The sequence below is a fragment of the Alnus glutinosa genome, chromosome 9, assembly GCF_958979055.1.
Source record: "Alnus glutinosa chromosome 9, dhAlnGlut1.1, whole genome shotgun sequence".
Taxonomy (NCBI): domain Eukaryota; kingdom Viridiplantae; phylum Streptophyta; class Magnoliopsida; order Fagales; family Betulaceae; genus Alnus; species Alnus glutinosa.
This window is the reverse complement of record NC_084894.1, coordinates 28,047,617-28,071,582: the sequence shown is the minus strand read 5'-3', so window position 1 is coordinate 28,071,582 and position 23,966 is coordinate 28,047,617. Positions and strand designations below refer to the sequence as shown.

Here is a 23,966-nt window from a genome sequence, read left to right as displayed (position 1 = left end):
ATATTTGTGGCCTTCCGTTGGAACAAGAAATTTTTGAAGCTCTACTCAGCATAGGTGCTATCAAAGCTCTTGGGCATAATGGATTTACTGCCCTATTTTATCAAACTTATTGGAGCATTGTCAAGGAGGTGGTCTTAAACTATGTATGGGATTTTTTTTCGAAAACATCATTTGCTAAAGGAGCAGAACCATACTTTTATTGCTTTTATCCCAAAGCGATTGGGGCCATTCTCGATCACTCATTTTCGGCCGATTAGTTTATGCAACATCATCTACAAAATTATCTCAAAAAATTTGGCTAATCGTCTTAAGAATCTCCTTCATTTATTTATTTCTCCCCACCAATCGGACTTTGTTCCTTCTAGAACTATCTAGGATAATTCTATTATGGCACATGAATTGATGCATGCTCTTAAATCCAAACAGGGACGTGGTGGGCTTATGGTAGTTAAAATTGATATGGAACAGGCCTTTGACTGGATGGAATGAAAATTTTTATTATCCATTATGGATAGACTGGGTTTTCACCCTACCTGGGTCTCTTGGATCTAAATCTGCATTTCTACAACTTCATTTTCCATCTTAATTAATGGCTCCCCCTTTGGGATGCTCTCCCCCTCTCGGGGCCTTCGACAAAGGGATCCCCTTTCCCATTTCTTATTTATCCTGGGAACCAAAGTTTTCTCTCTGTTAATTCAACAGCAAGAATCTATTGGCCATCTCAAAGGAATCAAAGTTGGGAAACACTGTTCCCCCATTACCCATCTGCTGTTTGCTGATGATATTCTCATTTTTGGAAAAGCCACCTCAACTGAGGCTGGTACTATCAAATCATGTCTGGATTCCTACTGTGCTTGGTCAGGTCAAAAAGTAAATATGGCAAAATCTTCCATCCACTTTAGCAAAAATACTTTGACCTCTACGATCAATAGCATTGAAGGTATCATACCTTTCAAAAATACATCTATGTCTACTTCTAATCTAGGTCTTCCTTTATTTATTGGGAAATCCAAAAATCAAGCCTTCCAACCCATTTTGGATAAAGTGCTGAACAAAATTGAAGGTTGGCGAGCCAAGACTCTCTCCCAAGCTGGTCGAATAGTTCTCATCAAGGCCATTGCTGCAACAATTTCTTCATATGCCATGAGTACCTTCCTTTTACCTGATTCAATATCTAATTCTCTGGATTGCCACTTTAAAATTTTATGGTGGGGTTTTCCTAAGGGAAAAACCATAAATCTGTCTCTCAAATCTTGGCGCTCCATCTGCATGCATCGGTCTCAAGGAGATTTGGGGATTCAGGACATGAAGTCTACTAATTTAGCTCTTCTGACTAAACTTGGTTGGACTTTCCTCAATGAGGCTCCTAAGGTTTAGGTTCAACAACTTCATCAAAAATATATTCCTTATGGGAATTTATTTTCAGCCCCCAATTGTTCCTCAGCATCTTGGTTTTGGCAACGAATTCAGAAGTGTAAACCCCTGCTTGCCTCTGGTGCTTGTCTTCAAGTATCTACTTGCTTTGATTTCCCTATTTGGACTACAGCTTGGATTCCTACTATGCCTTCATTTCTTCCTCAACCAAAAATCCCAAATCCTAGACAATTACTAGTTGGATTTATCTCGGATTTTATTCGCGCTGGTACAACTCAATGGAATTTGGAAGCCCTCCAATCCGTGTTTGATGTCGCTTCGGTGTATGAGATTTCAAAAATCCGCATTTCCTCGACTTCACAGCCTCGGTTTCTTTGGACCTTCTCTACCTTGGGGAAGTTTTCCTCCAAATCAGCCTATCTCCAAATAAAAAAATCCCAAGATGATCTCTCTGTCCTGCCGGTTGTTTCCCCAGATTTTTGGAAGAAAAATTGGAAATTGAATCTCAATGACCGGTTGAGATTATTTCTTTGGAAAATTGCATGGAACATCCTCCCCACTCGGGAGCGGTTAAACTCGGTCTTCTCTTCGTTGGATTCTTTATCCTACTGTCCTCTTTGTAATGATGGGAAGATTCCATCTCTCATCTATTTTTTAGGTGTTGTTTTATGAGAATTATCTGGCAACTTTTCCCATGGCCATTGGATTCAGCAGTGTTTCATTTTCAGATTACTGTGGATCGGATTAAGGTCATTCTTTTCCCAAACAAATTTCTGCAGATCCCCCAAACTGATCATCATTATTTCCAAATTTTTGAGTCTGTGGCTTGTGATCTTCTATGGAATCACTGAAATAAGGCTTATCACGAAGGTACTTCTTTTGATATTTTAACTCTATCACGCACCATTAATAGGGTTGATCTGGATCACTATAAGGCTTGGAAAACTCTTACCTCTAAACCAACTATTGAGAAATGGACTCCCTCTGCTCCATCTTATTTTAAAATCAATTTTGATATTGCTATTTGGGACAACTTCTCTGCCCAGGCCACTGTTTGTTGGAACCATCAGGGGAAAATCCTAAAGACTGAATATCTCATCAACCTTCCATGTACTCCGAATGTAGGTGAAGCTTTGGCTACTCAACTTGCCATTTCCTTGGCCATCTCTCTAAATCTTATACAAGTAATTTTTTAAGGTAACTCGCAGATAGTTATCCTGGCACTGCAAAAACCTTCGGTGGCTCAGGATTGGCGAATTTCCCCTATAATCCAAAATTCCATTGACTCTATTCCACCATATCTTTCCTGGTCTGCTAGGAAAGTTGATAGAAGTGCAAACTTTTGTGCCCATTATTTGGCACGAAGGGCCGCAGCCGGAGTTTCTTCTGGCAGCATTCTCAATTACCCTCCTATTTTCTCTCCGGGCTCTTCAATCCAAATTGACAGCGGCAAAGATCCACCTTTATTTTCTTTATGTGTTTCTTAGTCTTTGTTTCTTCCCCTTGTATTAGTTGTTTTTTGCTTTCCTGTACTTCACACCAAATTATTTTGGTGTTATTTGGTTTGGTTTCTTATCGTACTTAAAAAAAAAAAAAAAAAAAAAAACCTTGTTTATGGGTTTTACGATTCATTCTGGGGTGGGAGACCATGACACCCGATTTTGAAATTCTCCTTTAAAATATTTATATATAGTTAAAAAATGATATATATTACATTTCTATTTCATTGGGCTGATGCATGTAGCAGTGTCTATCAGCCTTTATTTTTATTTTTAATAATAGATTATGGGCACTCCTAAATCAGGCCAATAAAATGAGGTTGTAGTATGTAGTTACTCATAGTTAAATATATAATTTTTGAGAAATGCTATATTTTCCAAAATTTTGTTCCAAATGATTGTGACACATTTCCGAAAATGATAGATCACATGAGATTGTAACACATCATTTGAAAACCAAATTTTGAAAAAAATAAAATAAAAATTAGGATGTATAGCATTTTCCATAATTTTTTAGCCTAAAATTCACGCTTGTTTCATATTAAAATTAAGCTTGACTCCTTATTTATACTTTGGCCACTCCTCTAATGAGAAACGATAAATGCTAAACTTACCAAAAATAACTTCTCAAATGAGGCGTCACAATTCTATGTAATTTATTATTTTGAAAAATGTGTCACCATATCGTAATATCGTGACACATTATTTGATAAACAAATTTTATGGAGTAATTTTAAAAAGTGTAGAATTACTGTCAGGAATTCTTGTTCGTTCATGTTTCTTCCTTCCCCCTATCAATAGTGGCTAGTGCCTAGACTGGCCCTAGTGGATTCCTATAGCTTTTTTGAAATTATTTTTGTAATAAATACTTTTTTTTTATTATTTTATAAAGGATAATTGTAGAGGTAACATTTTAGGTTGTTATGGTGACAAATATTTTAGACAAAGAGTAATAATGTTATGAACCCAATTTTTGTCTTATAATTATCTCATGGTATTGTTGTAGTAGTTTCAACTAACTCTTTAATTAGTCGTCGTTAAAAAAATTATTCAAAAATTGATTAAGACTGTCACGACAACATTATAGAATAATTGTGCTATAAAAATGTAATACATAACATTATTCTCATTTAAACAATTTATTAGTTAGAATATGACATTTTTAGGGACGGAGGAGGGGGGCCAGTATAGGCCATGGCCACCCCAATTCCTAAAAACAAAAAATTAGAAGGTAAATTTTATATATTTATTCATTTTTTAACCTATTAATCCACGAAACAAAAAATTTTGGCCCCTAACCCTTACCTATAATAGTTTATGGCTCCGTCCTACTCATTCCTTAAGAATTATCTAGCGTGTTCATCCCACTCAAGATACTCTCATTTGAACCATTCTTTGGGGGTGGAACTACCTCTATGATCGAAAAAAAAAATGCTTTAACTACCTCAAAGATTGAATTGGGATGGTCGAATTACCCTTTGACATGAACCATTCTCAAACTGCCCTGAATGACCAAACTAATCTTGTGGCCGGTGACTTGACCACCTCCTACAGCTCCTAATCTGACATTTGAGAAGGCTGAATTACCCATTTGACCATCTCGTGACTTGCACGCCATCCATTTTTTCGTCTCTCCAATATGCTGCTTGTTCTCTGCCGTTTATTTTAAATCAATGTCCCGGATTAAAGGTATTCCATTGTATCCAATACATATTTCACGCGATCATGGTTCCCTTTATATAAAAGCACAAGTAGCAAGTGATGAACCTCCTATGTCAATGCAGCAAGGATGGAAACCTCCTCCCAATGATCACATAAAAGTCAATTGGGACGCAACCATTAACTCTAAGAAGGGTTGTGTTGAGCTTGGGATTGTAGCACGAAATAGTAGGGGGGAATTTATAGGGGCCCATTGTGTTGTGCAGCCTCTGAGGATTGACACAAGGATAGCCGAAGCAATGACTGCTCTCTAGGCGGTTGGTGGATCAAAACATATCTGATTGCTGGTTAGAGGAGGCCCCGGTTTGTATTGCGGAGCTTATTATTAGGGAATGTTTGTGTCTCTAGATTCCTGTCATGGGATCATGTTTTGTTGTTATCATATATTTCAATAAGAAGCAGTTATTCCATTCAAAAAAAAAAAGGGGAATAGGATCCTCTCCATTTCATTATAGTATCCATTTTATTAAAGGAATAATTGCACCGTTGATACCTGTGGTAGGCCATAATTATTTTTCACTCCCTATGGTTTAAAAAGTACATGGAAGGTCCTTGTGGTATGCAATAATTACAAATCGATCCCTGACTTCAAATTCTGTTAAAATTTTTAACAGATTCCGTCAAATGCCACGTCAGCGACACGTGTCGCCATCTTATTGGCGACACGTGTCCATCTTAATAAAAAAATATAAATTTATTAAAAAATAAATAAAAATACTTTTTTTTTAAAAAAAAAAAAATAAAATTAAAATTCAAAAACAAAAAAACAAAAAAAAAAAAAAGCTGAAAGGGTGGCTGGCTTGGGGGTGGCGCGCGGCCACCCCCAGTGGCCAGGGGTGACCCGAAGGCCACCCCTAGCCACCCTTTCAGCTTTTTTTTTTTTTTTAAATAAGTATTTTTATTTTTTTTAATAAATTTTATATTTTTTTATTAAGATGGACACGTGTCGCCATCTTATTGGCGACACGTGTCGCTGACGTGGCATTTAACGGAATCTGTTAAAAATTTTAACAGAATTTGACATCAGGGATCGATTTGTAATTATTGCATACTACAAGGATCTCCCATGCACTTTTTAAACTATATGGAGTGAAAAATAATTATGGCATACCACAGGGACCAACGGTGCAATTATCCCTTTATTAAATTAAATGTTAAAAATTTAAAATTGATGTATTTAATGGTGTATATGAAGTCAATGTTAGCACGTCTTTTAAAAAATTTAAATAATGTAAAATCATGCACATTATTAGATACATTAACTTAATGTTGGATCATAAATCTAAGAAAGCAAAAATAGTTCCTTAATATTATTTTAATATAAAAAATTTTATCTTTCTTCTCTCTTCTTTCTTCTCTTTCGTATTTATTTGAAATAATATTTAAATAGTACAAAAAGCATAAGAAAAGTTAGTGTATTGTTTATTTGAATTGGGGAAAAAAATAGTTTGGGGTAATTACCTTTTCCCCTCATGAACTATCAGCCTATATCATTTTGCCCCCACGAACTACCACTTCGACCAAAAGAAAGCATCAAACTACAATTTTTACACACTTTGCCCCATTCCGTTAGGAATCCCGTTAACTTGGATGGAATATGACATTTTTTTTTTTTTTTTTTCCGTTAATTTTGATTTAAAGACCAAAATGCCCTCTACATTAATTAATAAAAATATATTAAAATTAATATATTAAAAAAAAAAAAAAAAACCTGAAGGAAAATGGGTGGCGGCAGCCACCGCGTGGCCATCCTAGAAAAGACCTAGGGTGGCCGTGCGGCCACCCCTTAGGCCGGGGTGGGCCACGAGCCACCCCAGAGGTGGCCGAAGTTACCTCTGGGGGTGGCTCGCAGGCCACCCGGCCACCTCCTCCACCCCTTTTTCTTCATGTTTTTTTTTTTTTTTTTTTTTTTTTAAGACGAGGGTATTTAGGTCATTTTTAAAATTGAGTTAGGGCATTTAAGTCTTTGCATGAATTAGACTGACGGAAGGGGGTAAAGTGTGTAAAAATAGTAGTTTGATGTTTTCTTTTGGTCGAAGTAGTAGTTTATTGGGCAAAATGACATAGGTCGGTAATTCATAGGAAAAAATGTAATTACCCCAAATAGTTTTGTTCTCTAGTTTAAAACTGGAAAAATTTAAGAAAAGCTGCTTGTGGGACCGTTCAATCAGAGGAATTTTTAGACGTCGTATCCTTCGCTCCAAGCACTTGACCTCATTGAAGACCTAGAAAGTGCAGCTCTCTAAACATGACGACCGTCGGCGAAAGCTCTTTGGCTCCGCCAAAATCCACAGACGATGACAAGCCCGTGATCGTCAGGGTTAAGCGCAAAGCCTCTCAGTCTTGCCTCGACGCTTTATGTGAGTTTGGGTTTCCCATTCGATTTCTCACTTCCACTCCCTTCAATTTTGGTTCATAAAAAATTGAAACTTGGGTCTATATATGTTGATGCTCTGTGTAATCTAGGGCTTGAAATCAGTGAGAGGCCGCTGAAGCGGCCGTTGTTAGATTTTGAGAATTTATCAATCTCCAATTCATCTGGGAAAGGTACTTTCTTTAGTCATTTGCCACTCGCATTTCGATTCCTTGGACTGATTTTTGTCTGGGATAACGGAACTAGGGATTTGCTTAGTACAATGTTATTGTTGAATTGAGTATTTAATAAACTCTTTTTAAGCAGTGGTTCCAAACGGATTGTAAAAACTGCACATATTTGGAACTTGTGAGGAGAATTTGGCAATCCTAATCAAATTAATTTTATAGTCATACATTTTTCTTAATTCTTTTATATATTTATTTATGGGTGAAAGTTTGAGTTTTTATTTTTTGTGTGTTAGAGGAATTCAAGACTAAGAAGGTTTTGGTACAGCATGTGGAGACAATAAGAAGCTCTGAGACGACCATTGATGTTGTCCAGTCATTTGTGGTCAGTACGGCAGTTTATGTGTCTTAACTAAATGATGGGTTTTATTACTATTGTTAAACAGCATAGCCGAAATGAAGACTTCATGGTTTCATCATTATAGTTTGATTTTGTTCAAGTTGTATATGGATTTTTCTTTTGATGTCTTGTCTTGATGAGAGACTTTGAAGCTATCCATGAATGCTTCTGTGCTGAAAGTAGTGATGATTAGCGTCTGTTTTCAGTGGAAATCTGAGGTCATAGGTGTTATTCTTGTCTTCTTGCTAAGAATGTGAAACAATTGGGTTAATAAACTTGTTGTCAAGCAACGGGCTTGAGTTTGTTAGAGAATAAATATTGAATAGTAGAATAGAAATTCTACATTTTCCTTTTGTCTTGCAGGCATAACATAATCGTGCCGTGTTTTTGTGCATTAGTAGCTTTTTTGTCTTGACTAATTCTTGATAACTCTTGAGTTTTTTTCTTCTTCGTGTGAGTGACATGTGGCCTAGTTCTCTTCTTCTACAATTCTGTTCATTTTATGTGCTCTGCACTGTTGTGTCAAAGCATGCTGCTTGAATCGCATTCTTTTTCTCGCTTATAGGAAGTTAGTTTTTTCTTTCACAAAAACATGTTGTGCAATTCTCATTTGTGTTAAGTTTTTAAGAATATGGATGATGGTGTCTTAAGTCACTGTTGCTTTAGGAGCCCAATTCCGTTGATGCATCTGAAGGTAAAACAAATTTTGAGGAGCGAAAGCGTGCTTTTAAAAAGGAAAATGTAAGCTTTCTCTCTCTCTCTCTCTCTCTCTCTCTCTAGGATACACACAGATCACATCACACGGCTGTGTGGAACCACGCTTTAGCTCAGTCTCAAATATGATTAATGTGTTTATTTAATTTCCTTTTAGTTTTTCCTTTTATTGCAACATTTTTTAACTTTCTGTCTAATGTTTAGCAGAGACAAGGTCAGCTGTTATCTAAAGCCAGACAAGAACAGGAGGTATTTTACATTGCAGAATACACGTATATTTTATGATTTACTTGCATCAAGTCGATTTGTGGACATTCAATAAAATTGAAATGGTACTTGCATCTAGGACTGTCATCATGTACATATGTACTATAAATGACATCTTTTTTCTTTCTATTCATGAGATGATGATATGTGTTAAAGTTCGTTATGAATCGTGTTCAGCTTGTTAGGTGATCATTTTGCAGTATTTCTCGTTGACCATTTATTCTGTAGTTCAATTTGATTTTTTTTTTTTTTTTTTTTTTTTTTTTTTTTTTTTATAGTTACTATTGTCAGACGGCTCTTTAAGTTGCATCTGCCGTTCATTTTAGAACCATGCAATTTTAACTGCTATGGTAGTTTCTTTGTGAGATCTTTATCAATTTGATTCATGTGACAATTTATTCAGATTAAGAGCCTTGTCTGGAATTCATAAAATAGTGATAAGGCCTATTTTGATGACTTTGTAATAAATTTTTGTTTTAATACTACATGCATTGGACTACTTATCATATCATGTTTGATTTCCTTTGCATAAATGTATAAAAATTCTTCATGTTCAATGAACATCTTCGTTCAGCGTATGAAATGAGGAGAGGAACTGGGAAGACATACCACTCCTCAATGGTGCTTGGGGTCTAGGCTACAAAGGACTACTAATGGATAATTATTTAGACAAGTGGTAGCCATAAATTCATCTTTGTATTTTACGACATACTTTAAGTACCTGGCTTCCTACAATTCTATTTTGTTTCTCTTCCGAGGTACTCACTCAATGCTATGATGGAACCATAAACACATTAGTACCCTGAACCCATATGTCGGGCTACAACCTCCTTGAGTTGCACAAAGTATGTAGCTTCCATTCTTTTTAGTCTAGAGTTATAAGGAGGCACAAAGATGGCATATGTGTAGTCTTCTTGCACCATTGTTTTCATGGGACAAAGAATAACATTTTATATGCTTCTATATGTTGACTTGAGATTTGCATGGTGGAGGGTTGTTTAGATAATTGTTTATGTTAGACCTTGTTAATTGCTCTAACCAAGTTCTCGCAGAACATTACTTGACCTGTTTGGCTCCTTAGTACTCACAAATCACCAAGCTCCAAGGTTCAGCTTGTGCTCATCATAGATGGAAGCTTTGGTCAAAATTGGTTTTGAGATAAATTTGATCTTGTTGATTTATTAAATCAACCTAGACCTCAGCACCCTACAACCCCTTTTTGGCTTTAGTTTTTAGCCAAAAGTGTTTATTCTGAGTGTATATGGATCTGTTTTATGATTTCTGCAAACGATTCAATTTTGGTCAAATCAGTAATTTAATGTGTACTTGGTGAAACTTTTATTTCTAAATTCCTTTTCCAGACTATATTTCAACTTCTTTCTTCTTTTAGGTCTTAGCAAAAAATGCTCGGTTTGAACAAATATGGAGGAGCAGAAGAGAAAACAAAGTGGCTACGCATCATAAAGCATTAGATGAAATGTGTCGGTTTTATGATGTTGTTCGTGTTGATGTTGAGGAAAGATCCAAGAAGGTGCAACAACAGGAGTAAGTTTCGTCATCACGAAATTCCTTGTAAGGTTACATTTGTAAAATTATTGTTGATAGCGATCACCCCTTTAATCTTATTGCAGGGATATATCTTTGGAGGATCAGAGGCTCTTGTCTAGTTATCTGCCTCTACTAAGAGAGTTCATTCCATCTGCTGCTTCAGAGATTGAATCCGACTTACATGGTAGCATGTCCGAACAAGGTCATTTCATCAACAACTATTATTTACTTTCTATATGCTTTTCTGTCTTCAGCAACCATTTCAGTCTTCAGCTTAAACTGATGTCAATTGAAAAAAGAAAAAAAGAGAGAGGACGTTAGCTCTTGCGGCAATTATTTTTCTTCTCTTTTAAAAAAACAAGAAAACGAATATCTTCTGGTTTTTTTTTTTTTTTTTTTTTTGTCAATTTGATTATTCTTGAGATCAATCCTCTTGAAGATTAATTATTTTTTAAGCCTTCTTTCTCAATATTAGTACTGACCCTCACTTTTTGTTCATGTTTTTTCATTACACTTGGGTGAATCCTTCATTTGTGTTATACATTTATCTACAGATGATTATGTATATGACTTTTACATTAAAAGGGATGACATGGTCATAACTCATGAAGATGTTCCAATTCCTCTGTAAGTATAAAATATTCTGGATTTGTTTGGTTGAACTTAATTTTTTTTTTGCTTAAGTTAATATATATCTTTGATTCAGTGTACAAGTTGATGAGGACGATTTTTATGATGGGCCTGACGAATCAGAATACGATACCGATGATTCAAATGGTAATTTTAGATTCTCTTCCTTCATCTTTCCTAAATTCAAAATGTCTTTACTTTTTTTTGAATTTTTTTTTTCCTTATTCTTTTTGGTGGTTTTCAGCTGAAGATAATCCTCTAAACGATTATCCTGACGAGATATCTGAAGATGAAGAGGAAGTGGTGAGTGAAGCCTCGGAAAATGAATCAGAAGAAAAGGAAAGTGAGAGTGAAAGTAATATGTCTTTGAAATCTGAGGATTTAGACCAGCATGGCTTGTTAGATGATGCAGAACTCTCAGGAAATGAGTCAGAAAAGGAAAGTGAGAGTGAAAATAATAGATCTTTGAAACCTGAGGATTTAGACCAGCATGACGTGTTAGATGATGCAGAACTATCACATGACACTGAGATCGATGATCATTATAACTATCGCGGCGATGATTTTGACTATCCATATGATGATGATGATGGTGGTCATGATGATGAAGAGTGGAGATGGGTGAATGAGCATTAGCTTTTATGGAAATCCAATCTTATTCCTTCCAACGATTTGTGATTTTGGCCCTTGAAAATGCTTTAATTACTGCTCCTAAGTCTCTAAGAGTTTTTTGGAAGGTAGTCTAATGAGTTCTAGGTTTAGGAATATAAACTTGTTGTACAGACTTTTAACATGGGCCTAGCAATTTAGGGTGCTTATGGACACTGCTAATCTGTTCTCTTAGACTTTCCTCGAGACACAATGAGTTATGGTTGCTGATGTGTTCTCAGTTTTATGTGTGGCTCTCCTGTAAAAAGTGGAATGCAACACTTAATAATTTTTTTTTTTACAATCACACGTGTCAACATGTGATTGGAGTTATGTCAATACTAAAAAAAAATAAACATTCTTCAATATAATACGTGTCAAGTTGTAAAAGAATTGTATGGTCATGGCTAACACTTTTCCAAACCGTTTATGGTCTTTTATTAATTAATTAATTTTCTGATGTTCAATCTGGAAGGTTGAGCTTTTCAGAATTGAAATTATGTAAGGTGAACAATTTGTTAGAATGATAGAAGATGTATAGGGTAAGTCTCATCCCCACCATTTTTATTTTTATTTTTTATTTTATCCAGGATGGTTATTAATTTGACCAGCAAATATGAAAGAGCCCTCAAAGGATTCACTTGCTTGAGTTGGGAGTAAATTATTAGAAACATGTTATGTCAGATTGACTTTATAAGAGCGTTTTTACATTTATTGTTTGAATTGTTAGTAGTTTCGACAACAAAATTGTTGAGATTTTTGTTTTTCTTTAATGGGCTATAGTGTCGCTCAACTAAAGTAGCAAGTGACGGGTGTGCATACGTTATTTATGTAAATGAGTGGCTCAAATTATTCTCAAATGAAAAAAGTCTTGAGTACATGCCACTTGATTATATACACAATCTTTTAAACAATCTTTGGGAAAAAATCGTGCACATGCCATGTCTTTATAAAAAAAAATTATATTTTCAAAGCTATGATATTGATAGCCACCAACATGTTCCCAATTTGAATTAATTTACCAAATTGTAAACAAATGATGTGGTGTACAGCTATCTTAAAGCAGTTTTTGTGTGGTCGACTACTTTTAAAGTAGTCAATTAAGGTAATTGATTACCTTCAAATAGTTTTGAGGTGGTGGATCATCCTTAAACCAGTTAACAGGGGTGTTTGGGTGTTTGAATCATTCTAACCAATAGAAATGGTTGACTGATTCAAATAGGCTTAAGGAGTGTTTCGACCATGTTTCAACAATTTATGGGAGATATTTTATCATACTTTTTCTTTTTCTTTTTTTAAGATATTGATAATGTAACATGTTTCTAGGTATCCATGACGGTTGTCTATTTTTTCTATACAAATGGAAAAGGTAAGTTCTCTAACAATAAAGTCGAAACAGAAAATACAGTGCTAAGATAAAAAAACAAATAGACATTTGAATATGGGTACATAAAATGATCCAGTTCAATGTTTCTTGAATAAAAATTCAAGAAAATGGTGGCCAGAGGGTTGTTAATGCATACCACGACAGAGCGTGCTTGCTATTGCAACGTAAAAATTGTCTAAATTTGTTAAAGAGTACCTTCAAACTAAAGTCTCACAAAAAATAATATTACTTTTTTACACTCATTTATTATACTCATGTCACATTGGTTAACGTCGCGACTTAGTTTCTCATTAAAAAAAAGAAAAAAAAAACCAAAAATTATTTAAAACATGTAGTATTTGTCAATATGATATTAATTTGAAAAATAGGTGTGAAAAATAAAGTTTAGGACTACTAAAGGCTCTAAAGCTCAATGAAGTTCAATTTATTATGTTTCTAAGAGCACATGCAAAAAGAGACGTAAGCCAACACTCTGCAGACCATGACATAATCGTTTATTACATGAACCATTAGAATTTGAGTTATTTTACACCTCCCAACATCCTAGTCATGGTCATGGTCGTGGTCATGATGGTGTGTACCTGCATAATAAAACAACGAAACTGAACTTTACACGTGATGGATGCATCAAAGTTATCGCAACAACATTATCCTAGACTCCTACTCAAGATTGTCTATCTTTAGAATAAAACAACGAAACTGAACTCTACAAACGGGATTTGACTTGCTCTGATCTGATCTATTATCAAAAAAATCTGTCACGTTCAACTCAAGCACAATCTGCTTCCCTTTTGCAAGATGCAGAGAGAAATAGTTCTGGCTATGGAGAAGATGAAGAGGATCTTCCAAAGCACACCATCTCACAGAAATTTCCACCCGAGGCCTCGCTGCTTCTCCCAGCTTGCCCATTCACATACCCAAAGCGCGCTCAAAGAGAACGATGATTTTCTCGTACCCAAAATGCCCCACTTCGATTATACTCCACCACCCTACACTGGCCCATCTACAGCTGAGATCTCGAAGAAGCGCAAGGAGTACCTCAGCCCTTCCATATTCCACTTGTTCAAGAACCCTGTAAGTTCAATTCTTTCTTCTTTTTATCTCTCATAAAGATACGTAGAAATCAACGCAATACTACTTCTTGGAGATTCAGACAAGTGGGTGCTCTTGGAATGCTAGTGATGTTTGGTAGTGGTAAAGTTTGTGTTTTGTTTTACCGTTCAATTTGGTAGATGGATGTAGATACATAGAAATCGATGCACTACTTTGTCTTTTTCTTTTTTCTTTTTTTTTTGGGGGATTTGGACAAGTGGGTGATCTTGGAATGCTAGTGATGAAGTTTGTTTTTTGTTTTACAGTTGAATTTGGTTGATGGGAAAATGCAGTATTTATATGACGAAAAGGGCCGTAGATATCTGGATGCCTTTGGTGGGATAGCCACTGTGTGTTGTGGGCACTGTCACCCAGATGTGGTGGCAGCAATTGTTAACCAGACAAATCGCTTGCAGCACTCTACGGTTCTGTATCTGAATCATGCCATTGTAGACTTTGCAGAGGCTCTGGCATCTAAGCTTCCCGGAGATCTCAAGGTATATTGCTTGGCTTCTGGCTCTAGATGATCCATTCTTTATGTTTTTATTGTTTGTGCTGGCTTCATATGAAATTGGATGAGCTTTTAGGTTGTTTTCTTCACAAATTCTGGGACTGAAGCTAACGAACTGGCTTTGATGATGGCGCGGTTGTATACGGGCTGCCATGATATCATTTCAATTAGAAACGGGTATCATGGGAATGCAGCTGGGACGATGGGTGCTACTGCTCAATCTAATTACAAATTCAATACTGTTCAGGTATATTTTCACAATTGAATCAGTCTCGCTTTTTGCTGAGATCTTAATATATTAATAGAAATACTTGTTCTATTGGTGTAAGAATGAATGAACATTATAACATGCAAAAACCCAACTTCCGCTAATTTTTAATGCTGATACTATGTTTATGGCAACAGACTGGAGTTCACCATGCCCTGAACCCAGACCAGTATCGAGGGGTCTTTGGTTCAGATGGAGTAAAATATGCTAGGGATGTTCAAGAGATCATTGACTATGGAACTTGTGGTCGCGTAGCTGGCTTTATTGCAGAAGCCATACAGGTAATGTTGCCAATAAACCGCAGACAGACACACGCACAGACATGCTTTCGTGTGATTCAAAACTTAGAGATGGTTCATTTTGTTCATTTCTAACTGGATGCTTCATGCTTGACAGGGAGTAGGTGGGATTCTGGAGTTGGCTCCTGGTTACCTGCCAGCTGTGTATGGTAGTATTAGAAAGGCAGGGGGCCTCTGTATAGCTGATGAGGTTCAGTCAGGGTTTGCTCGGACAGGCAGTCATTTCTGGGGCTTCGAGGCAAATGGTGTTGTGCCTGATATTGTGACTATGGCAAAGGTAAATCCTCCTGGCCTCATGCTTTTAGGGAGTTAACAGAGATATTCAGGCATAGCATCTTTTGAGAAATTACCTGTGCTAGTTTTTGACATAGAAAGCATTTATTATCGAATACCCGATAAAACATGTCATGTTGTGAGATAAAACTGATGTGAAAGAGAGTTGCCAAAGGAAAACTGAGCTTATCTTTAGCAAATTATACCATCCCTACTGTTCATATGGTGAATAGAGAAGGTGCATGACATATCCCCTTTACTGTTCCACCTAGTTCTGCTTCATGCAAATATCATCGAACTGTTAGATTCCACAAATAATGATCCATTAAACACGGGATGGGAGTAAATCAACCTTTTCTGGTTTGTTTTGTATCACTTGTGCGGTTTACTGCTTCCCCATTGCACTAGATGCATTCATACTTAATTCTTGTACGAGGCCAATTGCTTGTTTGTACAAAGTATAGAGATGATAAATGCAAGTAAAACCAACTTTGGCACTTCTTTCATCTACTGCAAAATACTTAAAATCTTCTGCTAGACATTCTTAGAAGATCTTTAGAAGGCCCATTTGTGTTTGCCTGCGACAATTGTATGCACTTTATATGCTTGTGTATGTAATGCATTTAGTTTCAGAAGTTGAGATTTCTCTTTCTATGGTTTCCCCAGGGAATTGGAAATGGCCTTCCCATTGGTGCAGTGGTAACAACTCCTGAGATTGCAAAGGTCTTGACTTACCGCACCTACTTTAACACCTTTGGAGGAAACCCTGTATGCACTGCTGGTGGTCTAGCTGTTCTGAGAGTAATTGAGAAGGAAAAGCTTCAGCAGAATGCATTTGTTGTCGGGTCATATCTGAAAGAGCGTCTTACTTCCCTTAAGGAAAAGCATGAACGTATAGTTCTTCTCTATTTGTTTTATATGTTACAAGATCTGAACATCATCTAAAAATTTCTTAATTTTTTCTCTTCATTGATTATACAATACAATTGCATAAGACCTCTTGTATATGCAGTTATTGGGGACGTGAGGGGAAGGGGTTTGATGCTTGGAATTGAACTTGTCACCGACCGTCAGTTAAAAGCTCCGGCTAAGGCTGAAATTTTACATGTTATGGACCAGATGAGAGGTCTCTCTCTCTCTCTCTCTCTCTCTCTCTCTCTCTCTCTCTTTCTCTGTGTGTGTGTGTGTGTCTATGTACACACTTAATTTGTATTGATAAACTTCTACACTGATATCTCAGAAATGGGAGTGCTGATAGGGAAGGGCGGGTTTCATGGAAATGTTTTTAGGATCACACCCCCCCTCTGCTTCACCAAGGAAGATGCTGGTTGGTTTTTTCTTCTTTTGTTTTCCCCTTTTTGCTGTTCCAAGCAGTTGTCCATCTCAGTTCTCTTTTTCCTAATCCAAGCAATTGTCTATCTCTATGGTTGTAGATTTTCTTGTGGGCGTGATGGACTATATAATGTCAAAGATGTGAGGTCTACAAGGATCAAGTGCGAAGGTCGATTATGCATTATGATTCTCTGTTTAACCATCAATATAATGGAGTATTTTTCTGTGTATCTATATCTGATAGTCTGCTGGAAATGCAAGTTGTTCATACATGTACTGGTTTTATGGAATAAAATGCTCCAGTCTTGCTGGAAGAGGATGAGACACCACCTCGTTGTCTCTCTCTTCTTTTGCAGCCTGGATTTATCTCATAATCAAGTGTAAAATTTGATTTCAGATAAGACTAATGCTCAACCTTACTTAAGGAACAGGGAAACCAATAGCAAAATGACCGGTCTGGTTTTGGTGACCGGTCTTTGACCGAGATACTTGGTGATTAATTTTTTGTATGGTTAAGTTATGCTTTGATGTTAGTATTTTGCTCTGGTTATTTATTGTCCTGTGACGAGGTAAAGCTATCTTTTGTTGTAAGAGATTTTTACTTATGCGAGTTAGCCCTCTGTCAGGGAGTCTGAGTCATCCTTTTGACTTAATTACTTGATAAATAAGTTCAGAGAGACACGCGAAGTTAATTACTAATTAATTAATTTTGAGAGCGTTATAATGAAAAGAGAGGGTGTTGCACCAAACAAGATTACATTTTTGGGAGCCATATGTGCATGACTAGATTAGCTCAACAAAGGTGAAGAAATTTCAATATGATGATACATAAATACTTGATCACATCCATGACGGAACATTATATATGCATAATTGATTTACTTGCACGACCTTTCTTTAATGAGAAAAATACGCTTTATCCTCTTGAATTATGACCACTTTTGCATTTTAGTCTCCAAAGTTTAAAAAGTGATATTCGATCCCTACAAACTACCAAACTGTGACAAATTAGTTCTTCTGTTAAGTTTTTTTTTTTTTTTTGTCTTTTTGGACAGAATGTCATTCAAGTATATCGCATGTGACTTTTAACCACCTAAACTGCCAAAAATGCCCTTGGGGAAAAGCAGCGTATTTTCCCCTTCTTTTATTAACTTTTTATCATATCAGCTCTTTGAGATGGGCAGCCGATGTACACATTCTGGTTCTCTATCTGCTTTGATTTGGAAGTTTTAAATCCTAGCTTGGTAATGTCAAAGGTCTCTGTCATGTGGAGAGACTCAAATTTTAGTTCTCTCTCACATACAAGCAGCAATGCCCTCACCCAGGCCTCCACAACTTATGACCATGCCAATGCCTCTTTACACTTCAGTTATCACATATCTATTATACTGCTTTTTTTTGAAAGGTGCTTGTATTCTCATTAATCAGGAGACAAAAGTCTCTCCGTTAACACAATATCAGAAATACATGAAGGATACGAATACATCCAAATTTGACTTAAATTCTGACTGACAGCTAACTTAGCGAGTTGGTGGGCAGCATTATTGCAGCCTCTCCTAACTGAAGCCACTTTCCACACAGAGAACTCCCTAAGAACCTTCCTTGCCTCTGCAATAATACTACCCATTCTACTAAACACTTCCTCCTCCCGATTGAGAGCTGAAACCACCTCACTCGCGTCACCCTCAAGGAAGATGGAATAGAGACCCAGAAAACGGCCGAGTTCCGCACCCAGTTTAGCACCAATCGCCTCAGCAACCGACGGATCCAGGATGAATTTCTGGACCGCACATTGGGTCGCTAGGACAGCCCCAAGATTGTTGCGGACAATGATACCCACCCCCATCAAGTTCTTCCGTTTGTCGATGGCCGCATCCCAGTTGATCTTGACGGTATCCACACTGGGAGGGTTCCAGGAATCGCTGCAATTTTGCTTTTATAATTTTGACAAAGGCAAGCACTTTTACAGCCTAGGAAATGACGCCTGCTGTTTCCTCTTCGCACATGATAGGTCATGCTCTGTGTATCTGATCCTGAAAGCAGTTTTTTCATTGCTTGTTATGATCAAGTCATTAGAATGTCACTTAAGAAGTTAAACCTTCTTTGGGGAAAAGGAAACTGTCCTTGAAGACATAGGTCTCCAACTGAATAATCAAATGCTCCCTTCTTAGTGTCATAATCACTATATTTGAATATACAACCGAACATATCCACCTCAGCTGAGTATACTAAGAGAATGCAAAATAATATTTCTCTTATCTGCACTATATTTGAATATACAACCGAACATATCCACGTGTAATTCAAAGCGGTTATGTGTCAGTGTAATCCTTTGGGTGAGGTTGATTTTTATCTGCAGATGCCATAATAATCCCCACAAAACCTGTTCACATATACGCTATTGTGAGTGCGATTCGGGCAAAGGTCTAACTCCACTTGAAATGGTCTGCCATAATGCCATTATCGAGGGTCAACCACTAAGGGCACAGCTTACTGGCCGCCTTCGGTTGATGCTCATCTTCTAACTTCCACCCGCAAGATCTTAACCCTAACCCAGCAAAGAATTCCAATGTAAATCCATGAGTAAATGCTTGTAGAACCCATCAGAAAGTTGCTAGTTCTCTCTGATCAACTTTTAAACCCATCCAAGAACTCCAATGTAGTTACTCCTGTCAAATATTTGCTAGCTTTTGTCCACTTAATTGCTGAAATTTAGTCAAGGTGGGTAGGTACAGAATACTAAGACAAGCTAAACAACTGTAGAAAAGAAGCTTGTATTTCTATTGCGTAGAAACTGTACAATAGAATGACTTATTTATAGTTGAAGGATGATAGAAAAAGAAAGAAAATACAGTAATTACATAATCATAAAATATTCCTAAAATATTTACAATAGCTAATATGGTAGTGAATATTACCATAATTATAAATGATTAAATCTATCGGCTTAAGCTTTTGAAATAAGTAGTAATTTAACATGGTATCAAAACCAAATGTCTTGAGTTCAAACTTTGTTTCCATCAATTCACTTCACATTTCAATCAAATATTTCATGGTTTAAATCTCACATGTTAGGAAAGAGTTCGAGTCTGCGTCTGATTGGAAAGCCTTTTCTATCTATTTTATTTTTTTGAAAAGGTGATGATTTAATATGGGACTTCAAAGTTGTGATGATCACATCTTCATATTGGCCGTGTACAGACCTTAAAACAATCATATTTTCATGTTGGATATGACAACGTACAGGGCAAGGCCATTGCTGGCTATAGTACTATATAATGAGAAGCCCTGCCACATTTCAGTCTCACCCAAGAGTTCCACATTTGCGTTAACCTCTTCCATGGCAAACCACCAAAATACACCCTTCTTCTTACTTGATAGGAAAGATGTTGTGCTTGTAAAACCCTCAAAACCCACACCTTCAGGTGTTCTTTCTCTTTCTAGCATAGACAACAGTCCCACCCATGAGTGTGTTTGCCAAACAGTTCATGTGTTTCGATCAAAAGTTGAATCCGCTTATTATGATGATGATGATCCAGCTTGCGTGATTCGAGAAGCCCTCTCCCAGGCTTTGGTTTATTACTATCCTCTGGCTGGCAAGCTAAATAAGCGCAGTGATGATGGAAAACTCCAAATAAATTGCACAGCAGATGGAGTGCCATTTTTAGTGGCAACTGCCAATAACTGCCAACTCTCTTCTCTTCATTATCTAGATGGGATTGATCCCCAACTAGCCAAACAGTTTGTCTTTGATTTTCCTTGTGATCAAGATCATGACTCAGGTAATTATAATTATCACCCTCTACTCTTGCAAGTGACCAAATTTTCATGTGGGGGCTTCACAATTGGGATGGGCTTGTCACACTCCGTATGTGATGGGTCTGGAGCAGCGCAGTTCTTCCGAGCTCTGATTGAGCTTGCAAGCGGAAAGAGCGAGCCATCGGTTAAACCTGTGTGGGAGAGGGAGAGACTGATCGTGGGAACATCTACAGACGATCAGCCTCTCCAACTTTTTGTGGATAAGCCATGTTTAGCAATTTCACCATATTTCCCAACTACAGACATCTTGCATGGATGCTTTTACGTAAGTAGTGAAAGTATAGAGACACTCAAAACGAGTTTGACCAAGGAATGTGCAGATGGAATAAGCTGCTTCACAACTGTTGAGGTACTTGGTGCCTATGTTTGGAGATCAAGGTTTAGAGCTCTAAAATTAAACTCAGATGGGAAAACTGTTTTCAGTCTGGCTGTGGGGATAAGGAACCGATTGAATTCATCACCTTTGCCAGATGGGTATTATGGGAATGCTTTTGTGTCTGCGAATGTAGTGTTAATGGGAGGGGAGCTTAACGAAGTACTGCCACTCTCTAAGGTGGCGAAACTAATAAAAGAAAGCAAGAAAGTTGCTTCCAACAGGGAATACATCATGAACTCATTAGTAATTTTTGAGAAATTCAGACGGCTAAATATAAAAATGGAAGCTTGTGGTGCATCCACGATTTTAACAGATTGGAGGCAACTGGGTTTCTTGCAGGAAGAAGAAGTAGATATCGGAGGAGCCAAGGAAGAAGTGAACTTTATCGCTGTGCCACTGAACATATTTGTGAACGTGGATTTGTGTCTGTTCTTGCCTCCTAGCAAGGTGGATCCTTCAACGAAAGGTGGGGTTAGGGTGCTTGTTTCCCTTCCTAGAGCTGCCATGGCCAAGTTCCAAGAAGAGATGGATGCTCTCAAGCTTGGCGATGATGGCGCTTGTGCATAAGTGTTGTTGTATGGTTGTGAAATTTTAGATGTTAGATTATATTATGCGTATCTCTGTGATTACTAGCCTATATATATAGGCCCCTTATGTACAGTATTACGTGTGATTCAATAAACGTAAAACTTTTCTCTCAACATAGTATCACAGCACAGGTTCTAAATCACCTTTATTTTATTTTATTTTATTCTGTCGGCATCTTCCCAGCAATTTTCCGGCGCCACCTTTGCTTCCGCCAAAGCTCATCGCTCTGTCTTCCTCGATTCTTCCTTTTCTTGTCCTTGTTTTGAGCTGGTGAATATACCACTCAAAACTTTGGAAGATGACCCTGCCAGAGCTGTCGAGAACAACCCCATCGGAGTCCTCACTCTCCGCCACTCGTCGTCTGAAGATTCTATCGCCTAAAGCTCGTACCGCCACTAGCCGCTACAGTTCGTTGATTGCTCCAGTTGCTGCTTAGATCAATAGATCTGTCGCATACCTGTTCAGAGCCACCAAGAATGTCCCAATCGGACGTCGAACGCGCCGCCATGCACCGGTAGGAGTTTTTTGCCTCCTGGTTCACACACCCAAGTGCCACCACCAGCCGCGCATGTATCACACGTGCTAGTCTCCCTCTGTTGTGCCACATCATCCATAGTGCCAAATTGACCGTTGACTTTGACCACTACTGCAGTTGACCAGGTGTTTCCTACTTATTTCTCGTTCTTGTTTCATTTTTCTGATCTATTTTTGCATTTGACATCTCCAGATGGCACAAAACGAGATTCTTACTCATATTCATGCTATATTGGATGGCACCAACTACACTGTTTGGTCCCAATTTATGTGAAGTTTTCTTAAAGGCCGTAAGCTCTGGCTTTATGTGACTGGGTATATCACCAAGCCTACTAAAATCATTGACGAATTTGATGACGCTTTCCTCACTCGTCTCATCGATTGGGACATCAAACATTATCAGATTCTTACATGGTTTCAAAGCACCACGTACCATTCCTTCTATTGCGACACTATTTGGCAGTTTTGATGATGCTCAAAGTTCTTAGGATATGTTTGCTTCTTACTACTCTTCTGTTGATGGTTCTCGAGAGTACCGGCTTATTCTTGATCTCTATTGTCTGAAGCAAGAACCAGACCAGACTATCACTGATTTTTTTTGTTCGCATGCAATTCTTATAGGACCAGCTTTCTCTTTTTGATCTTGCTTGGAAGGATCCTATCGATGCTCAGATGTATGATGAATGTAGGGATCAATATTGCCTTTATCAGTTTCTGATGGCTCTGTGTGATGATTTTAAGCCTGTTCATGAGCAACTTTTGCATCACGCTTCTCTTCCCACTTTGGACCAGGCTGTCTGTGAGCTTGTCCGAGAGGAGACTAGAATGTCTACTTTGCGGTCTCAGCACACTCAACATACTTATCTAGTATTAGCTGCTCGCTTCCCTGGTGCTTCTTCTTCTCAGGCCAAGCACACTGATAGGTCAAGTTGTGATCCTCCTTCTAAGAATTGTGACAACACTTATTGTCGTTATTGTCGCAGTCGTGGGCATACTATTGACAAATGTCGGCGCAAGGCTAAATCTTCTACATCTGCTATAGCTGTTACCATTATTGCTTGTGCTCCTTCTCCGACTGCTCCCTCTGGCAAGTCTCCAGGATCTGCTCTCACCTTATCTCCAACTGACTTTGAGGCAATTATGAACCAGGTCCTCGCTCGTTTTGGTAATGCATCTTCCTCTATCCTCTCTGTTTTGCTAGGTAAATCTTCCTCTCAGCTTTTTGATTCCGCCTGCTGCAATCACATGACGCCCTATGCCTCCTCATTTACCACCTTTGTCCCTCCACCACATAAATCCTTAATTCACACAGCTGATGGCTCTTCTATGACTGTTCAAACCATAGGCACTGTCCATACACCTTCCCTTTCTATTCCTGATGTTTTTCATGTGCCTAAATTGTCCTTTAACCTTCTATCTGTTGGGTAATTGTGTGAATTGGGTTATAGACTTGTTTTTTACTCCTTTGGTGTGTATGTGTAGGATCTTCGGACGGGCCAGACACTTGGGACCGAGCGTAGAGTTGGACGACTGGTTAAGCTTTCATCCTTACACATTTTCATCCCGGGGGTCTCTGCTGCTGTTGCTGCTTCATTGCCACCATCTCTTGCTCTTTGGCATTCACATCTTGATCATACATCTGTGTCTCGGGTACAAGTTTTAGCATCTAAGGGTTTATTGGGTTCAGTGTCCAATGGTTCTTTTGATTGTATTTCTTGTCAACTTAAGAAACAATCAGCTTTGCCTTTTAATAATAGTGAGTTTATTGCATCTTCTTCTTTTGATTTAATTCATTCTGATGTTTGGGGAACTTCCCATGTTTCTAGTATGAGTACGCATGTATATGAGCCGAGCTCGGGTGAGTAGTGGTTGTTCAAGCTCGGCTCGTTAAGAAAGTATATGAGCTCGAGCTCTTGACGGGTATTAAATATGAAGCTCGGCTTGGCTCGCCAAGAGTAAAATCATGTCCAGGCTCAAGCTCGAGTTAGGTTTTTTGACGAGCTGAGTGTCTTATCGGGCACTCGGCTCACCCGGCTCGTGAAGAAATATCAACTTTTGTTTTATTTTATTCTTTTTCAAAAAAAGAAAAAGAAATATCAAATTTTAACAATCATAATAAAAATATCAATTATTTGAATTAAATTATT

The 23,966-nt window shown here is 37.6% G+C and overlaps 3 protein-coding genes across 5 annotated transcripts; all 3 read left to right on the top strand.

Moving 5' to 3' along the window:
• Positions 1-6,783: 6,783 nt before the first annotated feature.
• Positions 6,784-11,581, top strand: LOC133878536 (RNA-directed DNA methylation 4). Of its 3 annotated transcripts, none has more exons than XM_062317098.1 (10): positions 6,784-6,952; positions 7,059-7,139; positions 7,430-7,518; positions 8,200-8,274; positions 8,452-8,496; positions 9,905-10,059; positions 10,146-10,246; positions 10,617-10,689; positions 10,769-10,839; positions 10,937-11,581. In XM_062317098.1, exons 1-10 carry the CDS (start codon positions 6,841-6,843, stop codon positions 11,326-11,328), a joined length of 1,194 nt encoding a protein of 397 aa, XP_062173082.1. In that variant the 5' UTR covers positions 6,784-6,840; the 3' UTR covers positions 11,329-11,581. The 3 variants fall into 3 exon arrangements, with proteins under 3 accessions (XP_062173082.1, XP_062173081.1, XP_062173080.1); XM_062317097.1 differs by having other exon boundaries at positions 6,786-6,952; positions 8,455-8,496; positions 10,146-10,264; XM_062317096.1 differs by having other exon boundaries at positions 6,786-6,952; positions 10,146-10,264.
• A 1,789-nt stretch (positions 11,582-13,370) lies between these two features.
• Positions 13,371-17,035, top strand: LOC133878048 (alanine--glyoxylate aminotransferase 2 homolog 2, mitochondrial-like). Its single transcript, XM_062316533.1, has 9 exons — positions 13,371-13,801; positions 14,086-14,316; positions 14,407-14,577; positions 14,736-14,879; positions 14,995-15,174; positions 15,837-16,062; positions 16,183-16,296; positions 16,411-16,497; positions 16,604-17,035. Exons 1-9 carry the CDS (start codon positions 13,526-13,528, stop codon positions 16,645-16,647), a joined length of 1,473 nt encoding a protein of 490 aa, XP_062172517.1. The 5' UTR covers positions 13,371-13,525; the 3' UTR covers positions 16,648-17,035.
• A 2,457-nt stretch (positions 17,036-19,492) lies between these two features.
• Positions 19,493-21,316, top strand: LOC133878689 (spermidine coumaroyl-CoA acyltransferase). Its single transcript, XM_062317276.1, has one exon. It carries the CDS (start codon positions 19,726-19,728, stop codon positions 21,262-21,264), a length of 1,539 nt encoding a protein of 512 aa, XP_062173260.1. The 5' UTR covers positions 19,493-19,725; the 3' UTR covers positions 21,265-21,316.
• Positions 21,317-23,966: the final 2,650 nt, after the last annotated feature.

Coding starts and splice junctions, on each gene's coding strand:
- LOC133878048 (XM_062316533.1), top strand. CDS start 13,526: ATGCAGAGAGAAATAGTTCTGGCTATGGAGAAGATGAAGAGGATCTTC. Junction 16,063..16,182: donor CCTTAAGGAAAAGCATGAAC/GTATAGTTCTTC, acceptor TTGTATATGCAG/TTATTGGGGACGTGAGGGGA. Junction 16,297..16,410: donor TGTTATGGACCAGATGAGAG/GTCTCTCTCTCT, acceptor CTGATATCTCAG/AAATGGGAGTGCTGATAGGG.
- LOC133878536 (XM_062317096.1), top strand. CDS start 6,841: ATGACGACCGTCGGCGAAAGCTCTTTGGCTCCGCCAAAATCCACAGAC. Junction 10,265..10,616: donor TGGTAGCATGTCCGAACAAG/GTCATTTCATCA, acceptor ATTTATCTACAG/ATGATTATGTATATGACTTT. Junction 10,840..10,936: donor CGATACCGATGATTCAAATG/GTAATTTTAGAT, acceptor GGTGGTTTTCAG/CTGAAGATAATCCTCTAAAC.
- LOC133878689 (XM_062317276.1), top strand. CDS start 19,726: ATGTTGGATATGACAACGTACAGGGCAAGGCCATTGCTGGCTATAGTA.